At 38.1% G+C, this 20523-nt stretch overlaps 1 protein-coding gene across 2 annotated transcripts in view; it reads right to left on the bottom strand.

The window, feature by feature from the left end:
• Nucleotides 1-20523, bottom strand: part of ARHGAP21 (Rho GTPase activating protein 21) — a 101681-nt gene that overhangs the window by 7433 nt on the left and 73725 nt on the right. For both annotated transcript variants that reach the window (XM_063303511.1, XM_063303512.1), the window contains 12 exons: nt 10472-10630; nt 10281-10380; nt 10145-10181; nt 9519-9644; nt 8247-8531; nt 4991-5055; nt 4754-4902; nt 2727-2875; nt 2464-2619; nt 2300-2378; nt 1230-1303; nt 1052-1141 (listed from right to left, as the gene is read on the bottom strand). In XM_063303511.1, the coding sequence (XP_063159581.1) occupies nt 1052-1141; nt 1230-1303; nt 2300-2378; nt 2464-2619; nt 2727-2875; nt 4754-4902; nt 4991-5055; nt 8247-8531; nt 9519-9644; nt 10145-10181; nt 10281-10380; nt 10472-10630 (1469 nt within the window). The remainder of the gene's footprint in view (nt 1-1051; nt 1142-1229; nt 1304-2299; nt 2379-2463; nt 2620-2726; nt 2876-4753; nt 4903-4990; nt 5056-8246; nt 8532-9518; nt 9645-10144; nt 10182-10280; nt 10381-10471; nt 10631-20523) is intronic.

Raw genomic sequence — 20523 nt, 5'->3', positions numbered from 1 at the left:
TCCACCACTCTCTGTTCCTGGATCTAATAATTTTTCAGTGCGCTTAAGCAAAGGTCAAGAAATATCAACAGTTGAGCCTGGTTGTATCCATTCCCTCTCCTAAATCTAAAGTAGTACGTGAATCTCTCAACATCTTAGGAAGCTTTAATTGAATGCTGAGCAGGTGATTTTCCTATGGACCATAGTACACCTTTTTTCTGCAACAAGTCTTAAACCTGTAACTACAGGGCAGCTTCCTAGTCACACAATGCAGCAGTTATTTCCAGCTATGGGTTCTGTGTACCTGAAGACATAATCTGTCCATCTAATTTTGCAGGAAGAAAGGTGTGAAGGTGAAAGGTCCCCTGTGCAAGCACCGAGTCATGTCTGACCCTTTGGGGGGATGCTGCTTTCACGACGTTTTCTTGGCAGACTATAGCGGGGTGGTTTGCCATTGCCCTCCCCAGTTGTCACCTTCCCCAGCAAGCTGAGTACTCATTTTACCAAAGGATAGGATGGAAGGATGGAAGGCTGAATCGACCTGAGCTGGCTACCCAAGAGAGAATCCAGCTTCCGCTGGGATTGAACTCGGGTTGCGGGGACAGTTTTCTACTGCTGCCTACCAGAGAAAGAAAAGGAACCCATAAAACATAACAAGGTTGTTTTTCCACAAAAGTTACAGATCAAGGTACACAACTTAAGAAAAAGAAAACAAAAATACTCTTGATCTATGAGACTAGGTGTCTTGCCTGTTTGTTTTTACCTCCATGTGGGAAGCAACTCAATAAAAAAGATGGCTTTTCTCTCAAGGATAATGGTAAGCCTTTGTTTCTTCATCTGTTTTTCTCATGTATGCCTAAACCACTGGTTTTCCTAAATGTTTACAATGCTAAGGCAGCCACAGAGCCTAGTAATCTGAGAAAGCAAATGCAGGCTACAATTCTGACATTCCAAACAATCTGGAGCATGCCTTATAGCCAGAAAGACACAATTCTATTACCACAGCTCCTAGAAGCAAGCACTAAACTTAGTTATCATGAATATAAGCTCTTGGTACAGATAAGCCAGTTACCTTGTTCTTTTCTGAATTTTCTGCTACAGTTTTCAGATGTGCAGAGAGAAATTTGAGTGTTTCGTAATGGTGTTCAGGTAAATCATGGATCTGAAATGGATGATTTCAGCACAGAGTTTTAAAATAATCCAAAAGATAACAAACTATCAGATTCAACCCATATCCAAAAGCAGCATACCAGCCTTTTCAGTGTTTTCAGTCGCTCGACAGGATCTTCTTTTCTGTTGGCATCTATGAAATCTGCATATTTCTCTAATAAGAGAAAATAATTTTATTGCAAGACCTACATTACAACCCCACTGCTACATTAAAAAAAAAAAAACAGAAGAGAAAGCAGAGCTAAGCATAAACCATGGACTTGCATCAGTAGAGCAACACAATGTCCTGGCAGAGAGACCCTGCTCGCTATAACTTATTTCAACCAATGTGGATAGCCTGGATCCTCTGTGTAAAAAATTAGTTAGAAAACATGCTTATTCATAAATACAGTTATAAACTGATACCATGAGATTAAAAAAAACATGATTTACATTTATAAAGAACTGTCACTTCAAATATATACAAAGCAGCTTTTATCTGAGGTTTATATATCTTACTATGTATGCACAGAAATGGGGCCACTAAAAGAAGGCAAAAATGTACAGTATTAACATATTTTTAATATTTAATTCCCAACCCATTAATTTATGACTCACCAACTCAAATCCAATTCCCCAGCCATATATGGCCGTCCACCAGGGATTCAAGACATTTTTGTTTGTCTTGCTCATAGAAACAGAAAATGGGATGCACCCAACGGGTTAATATGTGACTGGGGGGACTGTATTTGATTTGATGGCTACAGCCTGTACATGAGAATACCTGAAGGAATATTATGGAAGTCGAACAACTGGCAATCCCAGCAACTTGGAACTGTTCGTTCTGCTCAGCAATAGTTTTTCACTATCTCAGGCAAAGAAAGGTATCAGCTGCTAATTAACCATTTTTACAGGAAAAGCAGGATGAAATCTGCGCTTTCTGCATATAAGCCAATAATATCATCCGCCTGTGAACTACATACCCCATCCTAGTCTTTTTAAGAGAAAGACAAAAAAATCCTACTAAATTTAAACAATACTAACATTAAGGAGAACAATGCTTAACTGAACTCAAACAAAACTGTCTTCTAATTTAACTTATCACAGACAATCAGTGGTGTGTTTTATTAAATAGTTTTCTTTTTCTTTTCCACTTAGAATCAAAACTTACCATTAGTAAAGAGTGGCTCTGGAAGCTTTCGGAAAAAGGACTTCAATAAACTACTTATGACATTCAGGTCTCGCCATTTCTAAGAATTGAGCAAACAAAACATTGTTAGCCTATCATTAAAAAGAAATACTTTGAGAGTTCGAAACAGAGAGGGCACAACTCACATCATCCTGAACATCAATGTCAGTCATTCCTTTGTTTAGTTCTTCTTGCATGCTTGAGATGGCAGCATTATTTCCAGGAACCCTATAAATACCAGTATATTCAAGACCTCTTTCTTCAACTAACTTGCAGCATACATCAACGATTAGTGGAATGTACTGAAAAATCCAAAAGGGAATGCAAGTTTGAGTTTACTCTTTATGTCTCTCAAAGCATAACTTTCAAAGAAAAATCTATATGCGTGCTTTTAAAAAAATAAAAATACCTTATTGCTCTGAGCTGGAGGACAGTCATCTAGTCTGACACCAAATGTGCCAGTAGCAGATGGCTTCTTTTCAAACGTTTTTCTCATGATGCTTGGAATGTTTTTTCGCCATGTACCTTTATCTTTGGGTGGGCTTGTCTCATCTTTTTCTTTAAGGAAGAAGAGCAAAAAGGAAAACAAATCATTTAAAACCTCCGGAAAGCTAACAGAATAGAACTAGATATAATGACCAAATGAGCCAACAAAATAATAGATAAGCATAAGATACTTAGTATAGTTAAATCTGGAAATAAGTGTAGAGACTACAGCTTCTCCAAAGTCAGGCCACAGGTTCACCACAACCTTAGCTACCATCACCCGGCAATTTTATTAACTCTGAACAGAATCAAATCTTGTGGCATCTGCAATCAGTATGAACAGTATATAAACAAAAACCTACAATTTACCTTGTATTTTGACACAACCACCAAAATGAAATTTATGTATGTGTATATATGTATCTGTGTGTGTGTGTGTGTGTACGTATGTGTGTGTGTATATATATATATATGAAAAAAATTATAAACAGGGAAGAAGAAAGAAGAAAAAAGGGATAAAGGACTAGGATACAAATGAGTAAACAAGGGATTTACAAATGTCATGGAGATTGTAATTTTCCAGTATATCATTACTTGATTGTGAATAACTGAATATATTATATCATTTTAAAAGCTTGAAAAATCGCTATTAAGCTCTAAGCAAAGCATAAATATCAGGAAGCATGATCAGCACTATATAAACCATAAAATGAAATTATGAACTGTACAACATTCTGTCCATGCTATGTCTATTCTAATTTAGAAGTTCTGTAAAATTAAAATATAAACTTTATGCAGAGATAAACCCACATTTTGAATGTGATACAAATCCATGTATTCTGTTGTAATCCAAGAATGGGTTCCTATTTGAATTAAACTCTGTGTCAGATTTACTTTTGAGATCCAAGGTTATTCTAGACATCCAAACATACTCCCCAACCCAAACTCTCTTTCATAGAAGGGATCGATGTTCTTCCCAATAAAAGGCGTATGGTATCCGTGCAGCAATCAGCATGCACGAAACTAATTCAGTATAGTTTGTGGGAATATATTCCAATTAACCTAGGAATCTCTGCTGAAAGGCTAGTAATGTTCCAAGGAATTAATGCAACGTTCTTATAGTGAGACCTAACTCAGACACTTAGCAAATAAGCATGTTATATCTATTCTATTTATATAAATAAGAAAACAGTTATTATTTTCAGTATTTAGATGGAAGCAAACAATCTCCTTTTAAAAACAGGCTGCAGTGAAAACTGCTACAATGAAAAAACAAAATTGTAGTTCTCAGTAAACAGAGAATGGTGGTTTTATTGCTACTGATCCCACTGCCATTTCCACATTCCTTGAGAGAAGTTTGCAAATACCTTCAAAGCTTCATGACTCAGAACAGAAGATTTAAGCTTCATGACTCAAAACAAGATTTTAAAAAAAATCATATAAATGTTGTAATGTGCAACATTCCTGTTCTACTCCACTCCTACCCATTTCCCTACAATAAATCAGCGTTCTGTATTCATTAAGTTTGTTTCCCAAAATGATATGGAAATATCACATCTACAGAATGAGATGGTGCTATCCTTTTTATACAAGTGTCTTTCCCTCCATTTGCCTTTTTCAGACTATTTCACCCAACAGTCTTTCCCACTGTCTTTTCAATTCCACCCCACATACATATATATTCTGGGATCACATTTCAGATCACAGTTTACCAGATTGCTTCTGATCTGGAGCTTCCTCATAAATGGGAATAATCAAGAGGAGTTCCCAGCATAAAAGGAGTTTCATCATCACTTGCCATGGCATAAAAAGTTTCTTCAATGCACTTCTCCTAAGAATCAATGAAACTCCAAACCTCTTAACACTTAGTGGTCTCACCATCACACTCTCTTCAGTATAACAGGAAAGCTTGGGGCAAGCAGTGATATTCTTATATCTAATATACAATACCTTTAGCAAGGAATTTCCTTTCTGATTCCTCCTTAGGAGAATGCGGGGGCTGAGTTCTTTGCTCAGTTTTCGTGCCAAGGAATGTCTGCCTTATACTCAGGCTCTGTCGGGGTGTTTTTGGAGATGGTTCTGTTTTGCCACTTGAAGTGCTAAAATATATATATATATATATATATTTAAACAGGAGATCCATGTAGCTGACTAACTGAACTCTTAAACCGTACTGTGGCGGCTTACCCCATAATTGTGCTGTATTCTTTAATCCTCCGGCTAATTAGATCCCTGCTTGTGACACCTGTGTTCTGCAAAATGAATATAGAGCTATTTTGGAATTCCTGCTTTGCACAACTCCATAAATGAAAACTTAACTAGTCATATTCAGGATAGGACAAGCTATATAGCATATAATAATGGGGAGCTAATGATAATTATAATTTAAATAAAGAAAATACATCAAAATGGGGGGGAAATCAAATGTAGAGGTTAGACATAAAACCTCATCAATTTTAAAGCACACAATGCTATACATTGGACTGCAGACACATTAGGGAAGCATTTCAAAAAAAACAGAAGCAGCATTTTACATATTAAATGTTGGACAGAATAGTTTGTAAGTCAGGAATAAAAAACCAGCGGCCTTCCAGAAGTTGCTGGATATAATTGAGGTTACTGGGATTAATAGTTTGCATCATTTGAAGACAACAAATGCCTCTCCTCTGTTATAAGATGCACATTTTAACCACCCAGTCTTGAATTCCCTTCAACATTAGAGGAAGGTCTGCAAATTACAGCTGCTTACTAAACTGTACATCCATGCAATTGTTTTATGTAAAACCGTAGCACCTTCTTGATGTTCTTAGGACAAATCCTGATTTCTGAACATGCCTATTTTTAACATTTTATATTTGACCCTGAACAAGGACGCTCTCCCATGCAGCTCAGAATCCAGAATTGCATATAGAGCTTCCATAGACAGCAAAAGATCTTCTCATCATTGAGAAGAATGAAGTGGGGGGGAGGACAAATCTAGCATAATCATCCCTGCTTCCCCTCCTCATAGAAAGAGACTACAGTACTGTACACATATTGCTAACGCTTGAAGATGTCTCAGATAGACTGAATTCAGTGCAACTGTGTGAATAGTCAATTGCAGGATTATGTTACAAAAGTAGCTTTATTATGAATACTACCTAAAAGAATAGTTAAGTTCAACTGTGTTCTTAGGACAAAATGCCCTTCCCAGGTTGCAAATAAGTTCTTTCATGACATGCCACCGATTCCATTCAGGTCTTCCTATCCTTTCTACTACTACCCAGGTTTTCCTGAGCCAGGCTGAACTATTACAAGGTTCTGAATTTGGCCACCCTGCAAATACATGTTCCTTTCCTCTGCATTAATTGTAGCAATGGTTAGATGAGGGATTGTTATATTTTTATTTATTTATCAAATTTGTCACTGCCCATCTCCTCCGACCAGAGGGACTCTGGGCGGTTTACAATATAGAATAAATATACAATAAAAATTTGAATAAATATACGATAAAATTCTAATAAAATCCCATTAAAACTAAAACAATTTCTTAACTACCCCAGCTCATAAAATCCAGATGGCTATGATCTCTTCCATCATTATGCAGGAGGGGCACTTTAAGGCACTAGCTAACCCTAAGTATGTTGATTCTCCTCCCTGTCCCAATTATTTATTTATTTTCTATCCCGCCTTTATGTGGCAAGCATGACCGTATCTTTCTTAGCAACCAATTAGCTGTTTCTTGTGATATTAACATAGCATTCTTAATGTGATAACAATGATTTAAGTAATGCTTTCCAGAAGGAATGAGCAAATGATCACTGCTATTGGTTGAACTATAAATACAGATGGATTTTTTTGCAGGGGTTCCATTTCAACTTAAAACTGTGGACAAGGAAACTGCAAATAACACTACCTTTAAGGCTATGTGAATTGGGTTAGGTTCCAGAGCCTACAGTTGTCCTTTTTCTTCTACAGACTTCTGCTTAATGGATTTGCCCCTAATTTTTGGTAATGGTGGATTGCACTGGGTCCGCCTGATGCAAGAGTTCACTTGGCTTCTTTGTGGCATCTGATCTTCTTTGGTGGATGGGGTCTCAACTAGCATTCAAGCTGCTGAATGCTAGTCCTGCTGTACATTGTTCACTTCTCACTCCAGCAACTATGCAATGCTTGTGATTCAGGTAATCCAGATCACCAGCACTTTAAACAAGGAACGAACAGTGCCACTGTCTCCACACTGAGATTGTGAAAGAGCTACATGGAGAGGAAGAAGCCAACATGTGTCATGTGGCACAAGCAGGGCAACTCCCTCCATCACCAACCAGATATATCACTCCAAAAAAAGCCAGCTGCCACTAGACTGCTGACTCAGTGCAATCTGCAGCAAAGGAGGAAGCCTGTGGGAGGAACAGAAGGACTGTAAGCTCTGGAACCTAATGCCTCAATTCACAAAGGTGCAAAAACTCACTATCTGTGGTTTCATTACATGTGGTTGAAGTTCTAGTCTAACAACTGTGGATATATGAATATGGATAACAAGTTAACCTGTAATTAAATCATTCATGTATATGAAGAGTAAGTTTCAATGCTGAACACTAAAAGAGAGAATGAATAGAATAACAGTGAAAATATTACTCATTTTAACTTTAATATAATTCAGAGTCAATATCTAGGGATATGTAATCCATTCCAAGCATGGAGCATTCCATATGCAGTTCAGGCTATTATTAGCTGCTCGGCCCAGAATGAAGCATATGCGCTTTATCTGTGCATGGAGCCAGAGGAAGAATGTTTGATTCATGAATAGAGCTGGAACTCATGTATTCTGGGGTGGAAAGCAGAAAAACAAAGGCTGGTGGTGTGCAGTGGTACAGAGGTAGGAGACCTCTCAGGTGGGTGCAAGGTACTAGGGGATGACTGCGCATGGAAGAAGGGGAGATGGCCAGCAGGTGTGCACAACTGAATTCAAATGCAGTGTAAATAAGAGGTGTCAAGGGGAAGGTGCTGGAATGATCAGTGAGCAGACTGAGCCACAGAAGAGGAGGAGAGGGAGGATTGAGCAAAGTAGATTTGGCCTAGTTGCGCCTTAAGACTCTTCCAGATCTGCTTTGGCTGAATCCAGTCAACCTAAATGAACTGTGCTTCACTTTAGCTGGACCATAATCCACCTGGAATAGTGTAGCCAAACTTCCAAGGTGCAATGACTCTTTTTGCTTCATGCACACTCTTACCAAAATCCCTTTCTCATACCTTAATGGATATATTATCTCCCAGGTGGGAACATTGAAATCTCATGCTATCTTATAAAAATCTTGTGAGATTTGAGATTTTTAATATGTTTAGCTTCTATTTATTGCATGTCTGGGCTACCATGCGAAACTACATAACGGTGCTGGAAAAACCTGCTGATCTCTGCCAAATACAACAGGGAGGAAGAGTAAATACTTAACAAGGACACAACCTCATCATTTAAGTTGCTGTTTTCTCGAATAGCCTTAATCCATGCCAGCATGTCATCTCTATCTTCAGCTTGAAAGAGGTATTCGCAGTCTGATGTAGTAAGCCGGAACACATGTTTCCTCTTGGTATCACTGTACGAAATGTCTGTCAAACAAGCATTGATGTTGATGGGCTGTTCCTCCTCCAAAAGCATTGTTGGTTCTTTTTTATCCTTGTATAAGTACAACGAACACCCTCTGAGAACAACATACATCTGTTTCCATGGCCGGATGCTCCCGCCAACTCTCTGGAAAATGGATACCAGGATTAGTCATCGTTACATCATTTTATGTACTTTGTTTTATGTTACAGTATTTTAATTGTATTAATTTATTTTTTAATTTGTTCATCATCTGGAAATGTATTTACTATATGACACATGGCATATTAGTATTTTAAATATATAAAATCAGCAAAACCAGGACAGTATGTTCTAAAATTAAGGAATACAAAACAGAGGGGAAAAAAAAAACAAGAGGGAACCACATTCCCCGATTAGTATTTTGACTCCACATGACTTCATAAACACACCCATATTTTTTTCTTAACAAAAAATACAGAAGCAGTTTGCCACTTTTTTCTGGAATGTTCTTTCAACTTCTCAATTTAACTGACAGTCCTGGAAGTTCCTGATGGTCCTGCCTATCCAAAAAGTAACCATGATATTTTATGGTATTGTTTGAAATAAGTAGGTCTGAAGTTGTACAAAATATTGTAATATAAATAAAAAATAAGAATATCTGCACACTGGGAATCTTTTTTACAGGTTAACTGACATAATGCTGATTGAATATCTTCCTAATTAAATATGACAAATTATCAAGGAGTACAAACAAGACAGAACTTATATTTACATCACTGAGATTTTTAACCTCCAAATTTAAGTCTTTCACCTGTGTTAGTAGACTGAAGAAGCTCTTATTGTGAAAATATCAGCAAGATATTTGGAGCTGCAGAGCATCTGACATGCAAAAGATTTATTTAATTGTGTTTAATGTTTATAAGTTCATTTTAACTGTTTAAGAACAATAACATTGCAACAAGTGCATCAGGTCTATGCAGTTCAAAGGGAAAGTTTGAAAAGTTGAGTTTCTGCCAAAAGAAGAACAAGCCGGTTTGTAGCATTCTTCATAGGAAATGAAAAACCTGTAAGCATCTAAAAAGTTCTCCAAAACATCTGTATATGTACAAGAACACAAGTTTTACTCTCAGCTGTGATTTGGAAGAACAGTACCTTCCCCTTGTCTGGAACTAGCTGCCGAAAATGGAGATATCCTTCTTTGGAGGTATCACCAAAGATGTCTGAAGAAGAAGCTTTTCTGAATCCTGCATTTTCTAAAGATGCTTGGCTGTCTGGAGGCTAAAGAAAACATAATCAAACCAGCTTAAGCATGCTCTAACCGTTCAAGTTCTCCCTCTTCCACCTGTGCAGGTGGGAATACAGACAGCTAGCATGGAGAGGGAGTTAACATCAGTGGAACAGTACATCCACCTAGTGGCCGAGAACAAGCCTCAATGAACTGCCCCAATGAAAAGCCCTGTCATATATCTTAGCCAGTTTCCTTTTAATACGTACGTGGTAACAATTCTGAAGTTAACTGCGTTTATGTCTCAGCGAGTGTGCCATCCTGTCTACAGCAGGAAAAGGACTTCTCCATCAAATTCTATCTGATCTTTTTAAATGGCAAAGGCCAATGCCTTCTATCCACAAAGTGGGTGCTTGGTCATTAAACCAAAAAGCACCATAAACTTTGAGCAAAGTCTATATTCTCACATACCTAGGTTCATCTTAATGCTTAGTCATGCAATACTAATGTTATTTACACAGCAGATAAATGATGTTGAAACAAGGTTACTGACCTTAATTCCCTTTAAGCTTGGCACATGCTTTATGGCCCTATAGATGGAAAGTAGACATTTTAGTGAACATTTTTAAAGAAATTCCTGAATAAGACAGAGACGCACATTTATATTTTTGTAGGTATGGTGGACTTACAATTTTCCTTCTCTATAGTCATCAAGTCCTTCATCATAAGATTTGGACCTTTCACTTTTTGCAGGGAACTGATCATCTAAGACACTCGTCCTAATAGATTCTGTAACCAAAGCAAAAACAAATCCCCCACCTTTTAAAAATAAGCAAGGTTTGTTGAATTTAGCTAAAACAGCTTGAAACAGTAAACTAACCATGGCCATAAGATAGCTGACGTCGAATTAAAGGAACTAGAGCAGTAGGACTAGGAGGAACAGTGGTGATGGTGGGTGCTCGCAAGGAAGATGCTGAAATAACAGCAGAAGCTGGAATGTGGCTGATGTCATGGTCAATACTAGGACTAGCCGGTTCATCTACAAAAAATACACAGCAAATTAGTATATTTTAGTAAAAAGATCAAGAGTTGGCCCAATATGGGAAAACTAGGAGGGCGTCCAGGGAGCACCCAGAATGCCAATATATGTTGGTGCGGCATGAAGTTCTGAAGGCAGTACTGGACACACTGTATACAAGAATTGCTTATAATTATTTGCTATACTTGGTAAAAGTACCATTTCCTCCTCCAAGTTTAAGAATCTATTCATTAACTTTATTATTATAGGCAAAATACTGTCATATTTACAAAAGAATTGGACAAATATTGAACACAGACTGAGCTGAATCAATACAGTGTCATTATTAGAAAAGCCTTTAATAACAGGTTACCTATATTTTAAATAAAAGATGTTTGTCAAAATAATCAACCTTTTAAAAAATAATCAACACTATTCACTGGCTGGCATAAATAAGTTTTCAAAACAAATGCAACAGTTAAATAAACTATTTTAAAGTTGGGCAAAAACAACAAGCCCATTTATTATAATGACCCTCCAGCAAAAGAAGGAAAATTTAAGTTGCTCTTTGGGTGAGATGGGTGGTGACTAAATTTGAAATGTAAATAAATGAATAAAAATAAATGAATAAATGCTATTATTTTTACAGAAAACCTATATAAGAAGCAAAAATTACCCAAAGAACCTGTCAAAACAATCAGATCCACAACATAATCTCTGAAATATCAACGTCTGCTATGCTACATACCAATAATAGATTCCAGTAACTGCTGATATAATTTATCACAGTCTGTACATATCCAACATCTTGTAGTTTCTATTGCCACCAGAGCCATCCTTAATATTCAAGAAAGCCTAAATGTTTTGAAAGCGTCTCCGAGTTGTAGGAACTGTCAAGCTCCAAAAAAAGTTCCAGAAGGTAACACAAAGCCTGATCGATGAAACACCAGAAATAATGATAAGGCTGCTCACTGTCCTTTCCATATATAAGACAGAACTGCAGAGAAACTCAGATTGTGAGCATGTTGTCTTGTGATAATTAACATGAATAGTTCTAGGTGCTGTGCATTTTAATATGGTGCACTTCTGAAAGGCCCATTGAGATATGCAAGCTTTTACAAACAGAGGTTTATTCTCTTCTTGAATGAACAAAGAGTTTCAAAGAGTAATTGATGGCTCTGCTTTAAGGAGACAAGGTCTGTAGCTTCAAAGTTCTCTGGTTCACACTCGCATACACCAACATACAGACAAAAACATCTCAAGTTTTCTAGAGTAGGTAGATTTAGTAATTCTATTATGCTCCCCCTACGTATCTGATATAGGAGTATGAGTTCACAATCTAAATTCATTTTTTTTCTCTCATACACACACAGAACTAAAATCTCTCTTCAAAGTTACTGCTTTGAAACCTTAAAAACATGATTTGGAGTTTTTTTTTTATTTAAATAAATATAATTTATCAGTGCTGACTTTATTTTTCAATCTTTTTAAAAAGCAGATCCCAAAAACGTACCTTAAAAAAAGAAAGATTTCTTATACTCTGTAAAGTAGGTTTCCCTTGTTATTGTTCTCAACATAAGGTTCTGGAAATAATGATATTTGCTGTGGTTTTTATGCCTCAAGCTTCAATCACAATTTAAAATCTTTATCAAGAAATGCTTTATTTGGAGCAACTCAACTCATACTGTAAACTGTCTATGTTTGTCTATAATATGACACAATTTCTCAGAATACATGGCATTTCTCCTACGAAAAGGTTTGTAGAATCCTCAAAACCAAAACTACTTATGCATAATTGAAAGAAAATAACAATGTTGATAAAATCAGTTCTATTGTACTGTCAAGGCAAAGAAGCATACATATAATCTCATCAGCTGATATGCAAGATCGGGACACAAAACACTGTCCATTTGTTCAAAATATTCAGAGCAGTCTTCCTGCAATGAGCTTCACATTAGCCAATCTGTAATGCAGTTGGGTATGAAGGATGAAGCTGAGGAAGCCATAATATCGTAACAGAAATCAAAGAAATAGATATATATTCTACTGGAAAGTTGCGCTATTTCATGGCCTCTTTTTGGCTAGCCAATAATTAAGATGTCAACCTTTCAGATGTCTTTGTATTTTAATTAAAAAAGCTAACCAAATTATGCTGAACTTTATTTTTGTTTCAGTATCTTATGTAATATTCTGATAAAGCTGTATCAAGTACAAGCAATCACAAAAAACCTTCTACTAATTATAAGAGACAGCTCAAAGACAGCTTAAAAAGCCTCTCACTGCTTCGAAAGTGAAACTACAACTTTGCTCCAAGACAGTCACAGAGCATCAAATTTCCAACTTTGTTTCGGATTTTTTATATATATAAATCAACATTACAGCTAGGGCCAAAAAAACCCATGCAACCTGGCTCCTAAAATCCAAGGGGCTTTAGAAATAATAGCCCCTCTTACTGAAAAAAGAAACAATTTGAGAAGCTTGAAGGAGCTTCCAAAGCAGTTTGCAGCATGGCAGGGCTTCTGCTGTCCAAAACAGAAGAGACCAAAATCTTAAGCCCCAGGGAGCAATATTCTCTGATCTATTAGACGTGATTACAACTACATACTCCCTACAAGTAGCAGTCAGAGCTGGCATGAGGCATGGCTTTAAAACATTTATCTGGCTCTAAAGCCGTGCACTCCTGTGCAAAGAAGACCCTTCACGAATGCAGGTTGCATAACAGAAAAGGCAAGCTCCCAAGTCTTTGTAAAAGCAGCCGATCACTGAATCGGGACTTTTTCTGAAACAGCTATTTGGAGAGGTCTCAAACAAGAAACCAAAATAATTCGCACAAATCATCATCTGTCCAATTAAGGAAACATAGATGGCTGCGATGTCCACAAGCTAGGAAAAGAAGGAGTGGGACATGTCTCATTCTTGTTTCAAATCTTTGTAATTAGGATTTATAACAAATTTTGAAACAATCTAACAACCTTAAAATTAAGAATATTTTTAAAAAGCCAGACCACATAGTACCCATATCACAGCTCAGAAAGAGAAAAGAAATGTCCCAAAGTTTACTTCTTTGGGACATTAGTGGCTTGTACACGGCACAGGGGGACGCGGTGGCGCTGCGGGTTAAACTGCTGAGCTGCTGAGCTTGCCGATCGGAAGGTCGGCGGTTCGAATGTGCGTGACGGGGTGAGCTCCCGTTGCTAGTCCCAGCTCCTGCCAACCTAGCAGTTTGAAAACATGCCAATGTGAGTAGATCAATAGGTACCGCTTCGGCGGGCAGGTAATGGTGTTCCGTGTAGTTGTGCCGGCCACATGACCACGGAAGTGTCTACGGACAAACGCTGGCTCTTCAGCTTTGAAACGGAGATGAGCACCGCCCCCTAAAGTCGGACATGACTGGACTTAATGTCAAGGGAAACCTTTACCTTTGCCTTTACACGGCACAGGAGACTGACCAGCTATTTAGAAATTTGATTTGTAACAGCAAAGTATTGATTTTGAGAGCTCAAAACACCTAAGTGTCATAGAGTGATACATCGTATCAACAAAATTTTAACAGCTTTCAAAGTAAAATAAATTTCCAAGACACCACTAAAAAAGATTGGTAATATACAGCTGACTCAGGAGAAAAAGAAACCCAAATGTTCTGTAGTATGTATTTCTCTACTACCAAAACTGAACTCCAGATCTTGCAGTCCAAGCCTACGTATATTTATTTGGAAATTGGTTTCACTGACTTTCAAGGGGCAGTTCTCCAAAGTAAGAGTTTTCAGATTTGGAGTCATACATGGATGTGCAAAATGTTCTGCGCATGAACTGTTCCATTCACAGAACACCTGGCTTAGAGTGGTCAATAAACAAAAACGAAGCAGGCCAGTTTTGTCGCAGACAGAGGCATTTTGAAAAAATGTGGGAGGAAAACCCAAGAATCCTGCCAGCTGAAGGGAGAGAGGGCAGATCAGGAGCAGGGATACTGTGAGGTACGGGTCATTGGCAGAGGACGAGAGATGCTGGGAAGACTAGGGGCAGGTAGGCTGATGGGATTTGCTGCAGCATGAGACTGGTGGGAGCTGAGAGGCGAGGGAAGGAAGGAAAGGCACTGAAATATGTGATGGGTAGATGAAATATGTCGTGCTGGGAGCTGCTGAAGGGAAGAGTGGAGAGAGAAGGCAAGGTTCCTTTTTTTAGTTGAAACAAAGGACAGCCAAAGCATCCTGGGTTTTGGTTGTGCTAAACTGTGGCTGGCTTAAAACACTTGCACAGAACCTATGGAATGGAATGCAATGGTTTATTTCATCCATACATCTTTTCAAAACAAAACATTTCCCCCTTTTGTGCACATTCATACAATTACGTATTACTAAAATTAAAGCTGACAGAACTGAGAATGTGATCCGCAGGAACTAGTTTGCATAGAAAGCAACTTTTTAAAATTCATCTAATTATAGATTAATTTGATGTGTTTTTAAAGTGAAGACAGTCCTATTGCACGACAGTTACCCTTTTTTTCCTTGACATAAAAAATTTGGTATTAAAAAATTCAAATATTCTTACTTTCAACAAAATAGCAATCGTAGTACTTCTGTTTACTGTGATGTCTGATGTAAAGGCAAACATGTCAAGGAACAACCTGCAACTACTTTTATTTTAATGCAAAAATCACTGAATGAGATACATATTCAGTCTAGCTTAAAGTGGTCCTATAAATCTGCATCCAACCAATTAATACTAAAGAACTCTTTCATTCTTACATTTGAGCCAGGCCAAACTGATTAATCCAAGCCAGAAAAGGAAACTGGAGGGTCCAAGGCACGTGCACCTAAAAACTGTGAATGTGGCAGCTTCAAAAACTGACAGTAAATTGTAAATTGAATTATGACAGAAATGGAAAATTATTAAATATATGGAAACTGATCCTGTGTACAATGTTAATTTTAATTTCTGTCCAGACTTGGCAGCCATGTCAGTCAAAGGTTTAGCATAGCCCTTGGCTAGATAAAAATTGTGCACCTGTTGTATATTGAAACAAACCAAATGAAACTGTTTTGTTTTGTTTTTTTGCTCTTGGCTCCTTTCAATCAACCATAGTTTAGCTGAGCTTTGGCTTGGCCCCAGGGCTGCAACTAGGGTCTGTGTCACCCAGGGCAAACATGGATTCCACGCCCATTTTGGCCCCTGCCCCCAGCACAGCACCCGGGGCACATGCCCCACTTGCCGCCACCCCCCAGTTGCAGCCCTGCTTGGCCCAGCAGAAAACCTGAAGTTAGTTTAAACCAGGAAGTATACGCTCCCAATCTCTTCCTGGAGGACACACTGACAGAGAGAATTGAAAGTAGGTCTTGAGCTTCAGTGGGCTCACTCACATATTTGTAAGCTATGAACAGAGTGTCCAAAAGTCCAACAAACCCATATGATGATTCAGAGATACTGCTGACTGAGCACATTACAGAGCAAAATCATCAGCCGCATGCATTCTTTTCCCTGTGAATTTTGGTCTTATATCACCATTAGTATGGACTTCACCAGATGAACAACACCGAAATCAGATTGACTACATCCTTTGCAGCCAAAGGTGGCGGACATCTATACAGTTGGTAAAAACAAGACCTGGAGCTGACTGTAGTTCAGATCACGAACTTCTTATTGGACAATTTAGGATCAGACTAAAGAGATTAGGGAAGACCCACAGATCAGCTAGATATGAGCTCACTAATATTCCTAAGGAATATGCAGTGGAGGTGAAGAATAGATTTAAGGCACTGGACTTAGTAGATAGGATCCCGGAAGAACTCTGGACAGAAGTTCGCAACATTGTTCAGGAGGTGGCAACAAAATACATCCCAAAGAAAACCAAGAAGGCAAAATGGCTGTCTGCTGAGACACTAGAAGTAGCCCAAGAAAGAAGGAAAGCAAAAGGCAACAGTGATAGGGGGAGATATGCCCAATTAAATGCAAAATTCCAGAGGTTAGCCAGAAGAGATAAGAAATTATTTTTAAACAAGCAATGCATGGAAGTGGAAGACGACAATAGAATAGGAAGGACAAGAGACCTCTTCCAGAAAATTACAAACATTGGAGGTAAATTCCAGGCCAAAATGGGTATGATCAAAAACAAAGATGGCAAGGACCTAACAGAAGAAGAGATCAAGAAAAGGTGGCAAGAATATACAGAAGACCTGTATAGGAAGGATAACAATATCGGGGATAGCTTTGACGGTGTGGTCAGTGAGCTAGAGCCAGACATCCTGAAGAGTGAGGTTGAATGGGCCTTAAGAAGCATTGCTAATAACAAGGCAGCAGGAGACGACGGCATCCCAGCTGAACTGTTCAAAATCTTGCAAGATGATGCTGTCAAGGTAATGCATACTATATGCCAGCAAATTTGGAAAACACAAGAATGGCCACCAGATTGGAAAAAATCAACTTATATCCCCATACCAAAAAAGGGAAACACTAAAGACTGTTCAAACTATCGAACAGTGGCACTCATTTCACATGCCAGTAAGGTAATGCTCAAGATCCTGCAAGGTAGACTTCAGCAATTCATGGAGCGAGAATTGCCAGATGTACAAGCTGGGTTTAGAAAAGGCAGAGGAACTAGGGACCAAATTGCCAATATCCGATGGATAATGGAAAAAGCCAGGGAGTTTCAGAAAAACATCCATTTCTGTCTTCTTGACTATTCTAAAGCCTTTGACTGTGTGGACCATAACAAATTGTGGCAAGTTCTTAGTGGTATGGGGATACCAAGTCATCTTGTCTGCCTCCTGAAGAATCTGTATAACGACCAAGTAGCAACAGTAAGAACAGACCACGGAACAACGGACTGGTTTAAGATCGGGAAAGGAGTATGGCAGGGTTGTATACTCTCACCCTACCTATTCAACTTGTATGCAGAATACATCATGCGACATGCTGGGCTTGAGGAATCCAAGGCTGGAGTTAAAATCGCTGGAAGAAACATTAACAATCTCAGATATGCAGATGATACCGCTTTGATGGCTGAAAGCGAAGAGGAACTGAGGAGCCTTATGATGAAGGTGAAAGAAGTGCAAAAGCTGGCCTGCAGCTAAACCTCAAAAAAACCAAGATTATGGCAACCAGCTTGATTGATAACTGGCAGATAGAGGGAGAAAACGTAGAGGCAGTGAAAGACTTTGTATTTCTAGGTGCAAGGAAATACTGCAGATGCTGACTGCAGTCAGGAAATCAGAAGACGCTTAATCCTTGGGAGAAGAGCAATGACAAATCTCAATAAAATAGTTAAGAGCAGAGACATCACACTGACAACAAAGGTCCTCATAGTTAAAGCAATGGTATTCCCCGTAGTAACATATGGCTGTGAGAGCTGGACCATAAGGAAAGCTGAGAGAAGGAAGATCGATGCTTTTGAACTGTGGTGTTGGAGGAAAATTCTGAGAGTGCCTTGGACTGTAAGAAGATCAAACCAGTCCATCCTTCAGGAAATAAAGCCAGACTGCTCACCTGAGGGAATGATATTAAAGGCAAAACTGAAATACTTTGGCCACATCATGAGAAGACAGGACACCCTGGAGAAGATGCTGATGCTAGGGAGAGTGGAAGGCAAAAGGAAGAGGGGCCAACCAAGGGCAAGATGGATAGATGATATTCTAGAGGTGACGGACTCTTCCCTGGGGGAGCTGGGGGTGTTGACGACCGACAGGAAGCTCTGGCGTGGGCTGGTCCATGAAGTCATGAAGAGTCGGAAGTGACTGAATGAATAAACAACAATCACCATTAGTGAAGGTGCAGTTGACAATGTTCTGTATCCCCTTGTAAGCAAGTTCATAAACTTGCAACCAAATACATAAATTTACAAGGGTAATCCTGGTTTATTTAAAGCAGGTACCATAACCAATATTATACAAGTGCATAATGTTAAACGGCGGTTAAAACTATTCTATTTAACTAACCAGAAAATGGAATTAGCATACAAGAAAAGATCAGCAATGATTACCAAGTCTTTTCATAAAGATCTGGTTCAAAGATAATGCCATGCTATAATACAGTTAGTTTGTTTTTATTTTGGCAACATGGGTGAACCCAACCAGTACAGCTTTGCAGTATATATGTACTCAGCTACTATAGCTAGTTCACAACATACTATGATTTAAGCTTCTTGGTCTGGTATTATCTGTAAATTCAGGCTATCCTTACATTATGTCAATAACTATTTGAGATTTGGGGATTATATATGTAATTTGGGACTGGTTTTGCAAACCTAATGGCTAAAATATCTAGACTAATTTTTAGATTTTCTCAATTCTTCCACATCTAGCCTTTTGTAACTTCTTCCTTAGGAATCTAAAATGTGCACGTTGTTATAAAAATATTACTCAAACCTCGACTTCAGATTTTTTCCCCACAGACCAATGAAGAATGATCCCATGCTTTCTATACATTCTATCAGAAAGCAAGTTTCTGGGGATATTCTGGAAATATTTCACTAGTCACTGTCATGGACAGAAAGTGAGAAACCAGGTCAACAATAATCTATTATTTATCTTTACTATGCATTCAGTTTGGTGCAGGGTAAGAGTCAGTGCTGATCAATGCACGGTAAGGTGGGATTCACTTTTGCAAGAGTCAGTAAGTGGCTGTCTCCACTGAGAAAGGACACACATGGTGGACCAAGCTGGCCACCAAACAGCTGCATATTTGCATGCTACTATTCCAACCATCAATTGCTGCCTTCCAATGCTCACTATCAAATACTGCTCCCCTCCCCAGAACTTCCTCTACTGTCATTCAATAGCAGCAGCCTCTTACTACCATCTCTCTCACCATCTTCCAGTGCAGCCCATCAATACCTTACCAATAAATAAACTGACAAAACAAAGGAAGTGTCTCTATAATTGTTTTGAAAGAATTGTGTTATGGTTCTTGACATGTCAGTATTCTGTGTACCAAATTATGGCTTTCATTTTGATATATAGACTAAATTAGGAAAGGAACCTATGGCTTTCCAATTTTGAAACAACTGGAGCCTAATAGTATTTAGGGAAGCACACAATTCTTACCTCTTATCTGAACTTTTAAATCATATCAGAGCTGAAAAGGTCCAAACATGTATTTACCTGTGGCAAGTAAGAATGACCTCTAGGTAATAAAGGCATGCTTTTATTGGGTACCTGTTTTTCTGTGTGTTTAGTAATTCTAAAGAAAGAGTATATATACAGACCACAAATATTTTAAAACATTTTGTAGTTCAGTTGCTTTTCTGGACTAATTGGGAAGGCTTGTTATCATTTCACTGCTGGATCCTGGGTAAGACTGCAGTGTGATAACTAAAGCCTGCCATTGAGACATCCTTATTTTAGACAAAATTGTTTCCCATGAACTTAAACAGAAGAACAGCATATGTATTAGTGTTGCCTACTGATTAAAGAAATCTAAGAAAATTAACTTTTAAATTTTACTTAATTACATTAGCATAAATTTTAAAAAGTTAAAAACCCTAGTAATGAAGCTGTAACCATATCTACTTGATTTTTAAACAATAAACATATGTAATAGCATAGATTTCCTCCTGTGTATGAAAGAAGAAATGCCTGTAAAGGAGGGTGTGGTCCCTATCATGCTTCCTTTAAAATTAATACCATATTTTAAATTCTTTTCCCCAATGAAACTAAATACCATTTTAGTGAATCAAAACATATTTAACTGACTAACCTAACTGATCAGCCAGGGGAATGTTACTGGCTTATATGGGTACGTCCTGTTCTCACTATTCTTCCTTTTAATCTCTCCAAAAATGTCATAACTTAGCTAACCTACACACACACACACACACACACGTATGTATGTATGTGTATATAAACTACCTATGCAATTAAGCTGCAGTGTATTTGTGTGGAGCAGTCATCATTACATATTAAGACCATATTAGAAACTGGATT

This window comes from Candoia aspera, chromosome 4, assembly GCF_035149785.1.
Source record: "Candoia aspera isolate rCanAsp1 chromosome 4, rCanAsp1.hap2, whole genome shotgun sequence".
NCBI classification, from domain to species: domain Eukaryota; kingdom Metazoa; phylum Chordata; class Lepidosauria; order Squamata; family Boidae; genus Candoia; species Candoia aspera.
Note: the sequence above shows the minus strand (reverse complement) of the source record. Positions and strands in the feature narration are given on the sequence as shown.